At 37.3% G+C, this 7,015-nt stretch overlaps 1 protein-coding gene and 1 non-coding gene across 2 annotated transcripts in view; one reads left to right on the top strand and one right to left on the bottom strand.

Annotated features, from left to right (window-relative positions):
- LOC124796678 (RNA-splicing ligase RtcB homolog) overlaps positions 1–6,603 on the top strand; it is a 68,565-nt gene extending 61,962 nt beyond the window's left edge. Inside the window, exons 8-9 of the mRNA XM_047260715.1 lie at positions 418–582; positions 5,548–6,603. Of these exons, the coding sequence (XP_047116671.1) occupies positions 418–582; positions 5,548–5,775 (393 nt within the window). The 3' untranslated portion in view covers positions 5,776–6,603. The remainder of the gene's footprint in view (positions 1–417; positions 583–5,547) is intronic.
- Trnar-gcg lies at positions 1,682–1,756 on the bottom strand. The gene has a single exon. It is a non-coding gene; the product is annotated as a tRNA-Arg (tRNA).
- Positions 6,604–7,015: the final 412 nt, after the last annotated feature.

Genomic DNA, 7,015 nt, shown 5'->3' on the forward strand with positions numbered 1-7,015 from the left:
TTTTTGTTGGTCTTCTCACTCATTTGATATGGCTCTGCTATGGATTCCTCTCTTACGCCAAGCTTTTTGTCACAGAATAGCAGTTACACCTTATGTCCTCAATCATTTGTCATACGTATTATAGTCGGATGAAGAGCCAGAAATGGGCATTCTACATAGACTTTCTCCTGCACTCTACATAATTGCTAAGTTTTATCTGTTGCCTCAAATATTTCATCTGATAAAATATCCCTTGTAGTGCTTTACAATAATTAGTGTCTTGTGATTGTGCATAGCTAATGTTTTGAGTGTAATTTTCTGCATTCAGAAGTAACCTGTAATGTTCGCAGTTTAAATAGAAGAATTCTTAAAATATGTTAGACTTAAATATGTAAATGCCGATGAGGACAAGCAGTATAAGCTCTTCCTTTGTTGCAGGGCTCAACTCGGGCTTTCCCTCCCCACCATCCACTAATTCCTGTGGATTATCAGTTGACAGGACAACCAGTGTTGATTGGAGGTACCATGGGGACCTGCAGTTATGTTTTAACTGGAACTGAACAGGGTATGCGAGAAACCTTTGGCTCAACCTGCCATGGTGCAGTAAGTATTGAAGATATTTACTCGTGAAGATTAAGTCTTAATATTAACCTGACAAATTTCATTATTATTTGAAGAGTTTCACAGCTTATACGAGTTAAGATTGATTGTGAAGACATCAAATTTTGGGAAACTAGTAAAAAGTCGTTCAAATTTCATTTTTATGTACCCATTGCCAATTGGAGAAGCTTCAGTATAAGTACTGGTGGTAGGTCACCAACTTTCATGCATATGCAGGAAAAGAGAAAAAATGATAGTCAAATATTTCCAGGCTTGAAATAAGGAAATTTTTATATTGACATAAGAGTATCGCTTGTACATTGTGGGGCAAATAAGTGGCCTGGAGAACAATTCCAGGGTACAAAGAAACACAGCAGAGGAAAGGAAATACAGTACTAACCTGACTACAGCAGATGTTGAAAGTGACCACCATTCATCTCTTGGCACTTTCAGGCCCTTGTCAGCAAGTTGCTGAAGGCAGATCGAAGCTCGACTGCTGGAATTGCTAAACTCTCATCCCCAATGTTCTGCTGCAGTTCTTGAAGACCATAAGGGTGGTTGAAATATGCCTTAGATTTGACTGTTAAGATACAAATTAGATTCGAGGGCTCCCCATACAAACCAATCACACACTATAGATCACATGATTTGGGTGACCAGCTAGGGCCACAACCAGACTCACATCTGCTAACAACAAAGATGCAAGGATTGCATAAATGTGTTCAAAGGTCCCTCTGGTTGTATGGGCAGGTGCTCCATCCCGTTGCAAGTAACTGCAGATATTTTCCTTCTCTGTTAATGCTTCCAGAAATGGTTTTAAAACATTGGAAAGGTAACTCCCCGAAGTCAGCATCTGATAAAAGTAGATTGGAGCAATAATGCTGTGTGTAGACACTTCAAACCAAAACCTTATGTTCTGATCATGCAGTGATTATGCACATTATCCACTGCCCAGAAGCCATGATTCTGTAGTTTGAAATAACCACTCAGGTGAAACCAGGGTTAATGAGAGAGTGAGAATGGATCCATGTTGAGTGATGTGGGCTGGGCAAATGCCCAGTGGGCAGGATATTTGTAAAACTTCCTGGCAGATCAAAACTTTGTGCCGGGCCGAGACTCGAACTCGGGACCTTTGCTTTTCGCGGGCAAGTGCTCTACCAACTGAGCTACCCAAGCACGACTCACGCCCCATCCTCACAGCTTCACTTCTGCCAGTACCTCGTCTCCTACCTTCCAAACTTACAGAAGCTCTTCTGCTGACCTTGCAGAAGTAGCACTCCTGAAAGAAAGGATATTGCGGAGACATGGCTTAGCCACAGCCTGGGGGATGTTTCCAGAATGAGATTTTCACTCTGATTGGGTAGCTCAGTTGGTAGAGCACTTGCCCGTGAAAGGCAAAGGTCCCGAGTTAGTCTTGGCCCGGCACACAGTTTTAATCTGCCAGGAAGTTTCATATCAGCACACACCTCTGCTGCAGAGTGAAAAATCTCATTCCAGGATATTTATAAATGGGCATTTGCATGGGAATGTGCCCAAAGCAGTTTAAAGTGCCTAAAATCAGTTCATGTGTAAAGTACTTTTTAAAGCTTTTACTGCTGGCATGTATAATTTACACACAAAAATATGGGATGGGACAGTATTCCAGATATTGAAAGTTAGTAAATGTTTATACTTAAACCGATGTATATTGTTCATTGCCTTTAATACTAAGAACAAAAGGAAAGGAGAGAAGCTTTTTTCCCCTCTAGCATTTCAACTTGATGTACCAAAGAAGGGTGGCATGTTGCTGACAGCTGCTTATCATTTATCATGTCTTCTCTTCTTTTCACCAGCTCTCTCTCTCTCTCACTCTCTCACTCTCTCACTCTCTCACTCTCTCACTCTCTCACTCTCTCACTCTCTCACTCTCTCACTCTCTCACTCTCTCACTCACTCACTCACTGAGGAAGAGGAAGAACAACTGGTGAAAAGAACTGGTGTGTCTCTGAGACACACTCAGAGAGTTGCTTTGTAATGATTATTGATAGCAAAATTATTGCCAAATATACTGAACAGCTGACATGTGTTTCTTGATGACAATGTATTCTTAAATGTTAAATTGCTTTCAGTGAAGAAAGGACAAATGCTTTGTCAGATGTAGTGACATTTGAATCAGACTATGGTCTTTTATTTTCCTCATTACTTAATCTACGTCCGTATGACTTGACTGTTGCAACGATAAAATTGACCTCATTAAAGATGTAGAAAGTTAAGTTTACTGTCCAATTTATTTTCACTAACATCTCTCCCCTAATTCCCAAGCAGCTTCTTCATCTTGATTACTCAACCACTGAAGAAGCAGTGGTACAAAATATCAGGTTAAATTTTTTTATAATCACCACTTATCAATTAAACTTCAAGTGCATAAATGCCCAGGTATTTATGAATTTTGGGCTTTTGCCCAGGCATTTATCTTAGGCATTTGCCCAACGGCATACCCATGGTCTGAACTGGGGGTGGGGGAGGGGGGGGGGCAGGTCACACTAGTCTCAGGAAACAAGGACTCGAGACAACATACAGCACTTCTTATTAAATAAAACAGTAAACCAGTGAAAAACTGCTTTAAATACACATTTTAATTACAAGAATGCACTTGTACAATCCGAGAAAACATGCAAAGCAGCATTTCTTATTAAATAAAACAGTAAACTAGCAAAAAAACTGCGAATATCTTCTGCGGGGGGGAGGGGGGGCAGCTGCCCCCCCCCTGCCCCTCGCTGGGTACGCCCATGCATTCGCCTCATCTTATAAATGCCCAGGCATTTTACACCATTATCCATGTCCAAGCCATTCATTGTTACCTGTATGAAAAGCCACTCTCAAAAGTGGAAGCTCTGAAAAGCACATGTTGTGTTAATGCTTGAACAAGACACTTGGCATGGAAGTGTTGCAGGTCCAGGTGAGTATTCATCCGCATGATTGATGTAGATACCATGCATGAAAACCAGGTTCTCAAATCTGATCATTGAGTTGTGGATTTCTGGCACATGTTGAAAATTGTATGTTTCTATTTTTGTTACAGTATCATGCACTGATTAAAGTTAACGTTTACCAAACACATGACAACAAAGTAACTATTAAGATAAATTTCTAAGAATAAAAAACTTGTAAAAACTTTCTCCATATCCTCAGTTTAAAGGTTTCAAAAACTTAAGTTATATATCATAAAACGTACATTACATATTTACTTTCACGCTACCGTACTCTATTTCTACTTCAAAGCAGATGCTATGCTTCAAACTTCCTTCATCCATTAGCTCTAAAACTGTGGCGACATGAAAGTGTGCATTCAGCCCCTTCTTGACAATTTTACAGACCCCATTGTTGCTGTGTCAGCCACAGTTTCTGCACTGTTAGTGTAATTTAAGTCTGTAGTTTCCCATCAAATACTTTCCTGTTGCTCAGGTACATCATTTTACACATTCTCAAGTCTCACACACATACTTTAGAGGTTTAGTTCACAAATGTTAACCTTTTTGTAAGAACACTGCTGCCTATTGCTGGTTGTGTGATTCACTGTCTAATATTTTTCTCGTAAACTAGTTGACAGTTCTATTTACATGTTCATGTAATTTATTTTCCCCCCATAATCAAATGTCACTGTGTCTAGCATAATCAGCATCGCTGTAACATTTAGCACTAGAGGCTTCAGTCCTTATGTAATGCTCTCTGCAACTGTTAATATAGTGTTACTAAACGAAAGTGATCTCTTCATGTCCATCCTGGTCTGAATGATTGTTTTTCGTCCAACATGCGGCGTTTGCTTTTATTAACATATACTAGTTGACATAAATGCACTTGTTGGAATTACTGAGTTGCAACTGCAGATAATAATTGAATCTGAAAATTAATAGGCAACTGCACACTTAATATAGTTGTACTTTCCACAAAGCTCGTAATTGGACTTTAAAGATTGAAAAGCAGTATTGTTTTTCTATTGTAGAATATAAGTGGGCCAGGACAGTTCTCTTCTAAATTACATTTTCTGAGAAATTTAACATCAAAGATGTACCAATATTTTTGAGGCCTTGTTTAAATCGTAAATTTTTTGCAATTTACGTATACATCTTGTACCACTAATACTCTTGTATGCCTATGCTAGATGTAAGTTTCTTCCTTCGAAATATTGTTAACTGTACTTTCAGGTCAAACTATTACATGCTTTAATCATGTTTATCTGCATTTCATTTGCTCATATTTTGCAAAGATACTAAATGTCTCCACAATGATGTATCAAGTAAGTGTAAAGGGGTGAGTTAAGACTTCTGTTAACTCCCACCCACAAAGTTAGTTGTATATGCACATGGTATACAGGTAGATGAAGTGGTAAGTTTTGTTGTACCTCACCTAATATTGGTATTTTGATTGACAACAATTTTTGCTTCTAACTGAATTAATTTAAGGAATTGGAACATGAGTAGCTAGGTAACAAGTAGACAGCTGTAGAAACATATGACTATTGGAAAGACAGTTCCTTGTACAAATGGTAGAGACCTTTGGTGGGAGCAGAGCTCAGATGTTAAGCCAGTAATGAGCAAAAATGGAAAGCCAAAAGTTGAAAGGAGTAAGTGCAGGATCTATATAAGGGAGTAAACAACATTCTCTCAATTGATATACTAATTGGTAGACAAATAATCCATGCCATGTGTTTATAAACTATATCTATAGCTTGTAAGTTTTAAGTATTCTGTACCTTGTTCCTCAGTTACTGTGTGTCCAAGACTAAATCTTGAATGGTGGCTTGTGAAATTGGGTGATTAGACATTTGTATTAAATACTCGTGATACATTGATAACCATTGGATTAATGGTTTTTCCTACTCATCTGTACTTGTTGTAGGTGATCTCTTAACATTTTATTCTAAAAAACTTAAATTTGTAAAATTTTCTTTTTAATTAGAGTTTCGAGTGAACAGAACGTTTGTTTCAGGGTAGAGCCCTTTCTCGGGCGAAGTCACGACGTAACTTGGACTACCAAGATGTCCTCAATAAACTAGAAGAAATGGGTATCTCAATTAGAGTTGCTTCTCCAAAATTGGTTATGGAAGAGGCACCTGAATCATACAAGAATGTGACTGATGTTGTTGATACATGCCATGAAGCAGGTATTAGCAAGAAGTGTATCAAATTACGACCAATTGCTGTTATTAAAGGCTGACCGCATGCCAGTTTTTCAAAAAAAGTGTCTGAATACAGTAAAGTATGTGTTACTGCATTTAAAATGCCGCATTTCAGTATGTGTGATTGAATGTAAAACATCATCTGTGATGAAGATGCAAGAATTGTTTTGAACTTTAAGTTATTCTGTACTTACCCACTGATAAATTGAAGTGTTAACCAAATTGAAAATTTTATTTTCTTATCCCACTAACTATATTTTGTAAACTATTGATATCTGAGTTTTCAGTCTTTTACCTTCTGATTTCTTAAATGTAAAATAAAATCCTCATGTAAGGTTTTTTTTTCCACTACAAATGCTGTTGCAGAAGACTTCCTAACAAAGTTTCATAGTTAAAGACAAAAAAGGTTAGGCTTTCACTAAAATGAAAAGCCATGCTACTTACTGGTGTTTAAAATGTTGGTAAGTGTCCTCGTCAAGACTGTACTAGTTAACAGACCTTGAGAAAATCTAGGACGTTAAAGAAGAAAGATATTTCTTTGTTATTATGTTACAATACATATCACAATGCTCCCAACTGTGTAGTGTGGAAGAATGTTGTAGATCTCACTGTGAAATGTAAGACACTTCTTGACGTTTCAAGTTTCACACAATAGGGACTTAAATTTACGGTGCCATAAATGGTACAGCTAATGTGATTGCTTTGTTCCTTGCTTACTGTCTGGCCACTTCATCAGTGCAGTGAATTTGTATAGGCATGTTCTTGTGCCTTTATGGGATTATTTAGAACCTAATATCCAGAAAACTGTAATAAAATGTAATGATTTGCAAAAAAATTGAAAAATAATAATGTAGTGGTAAAAAATAGTATCCTAAACTTTTATGTTTTTACAAACTTTTTGGTCCCATGTTTCACTGGCTTCAGTTACTCATCAATGTACATCATATAATCAATTTATTTTGTGAAATTAATCTAAAATGGTTAAACTTGTTTCCAGATTTTACTTTACTGTTTAACTAGCAAGTTGCCTACCATTGCTTGAAAGTTAACATTATAAAGAAACTGTGCTTAAACATATATAAAATAACAGATGTGACAGCTATTACTGAGAGTAACTTTGGAATGGTTTTGTGTAATATGAGGAAGATGCTGTTCTCAGTAATGTGTTTTGCAGATTTATGAAATATGTTGGCTTATTGAACAAGCAAAAGGTCTACAGCTGTTAAATGCAACAGCCAGCTCAGCCTATAAATTAACAAAAGTAAGCAAAAGGGTAAT

Source organism: Schistocerca piceifrons, chromosome 1 (genome assembly GCF_021461385.2).
Source record: "Schistocerca piceifrons isolate TAMUIC-IGC-003096 chromosome 1, iqSchPice1.1, whole genome shotgun sequence".
Classification (NCBI taxonomy): Eukaryota; Metazoa; Arthropoda; class Insecta; order Orthoptera; family Acrididae; genus Schistocerca; species Schistocerca piceifrons.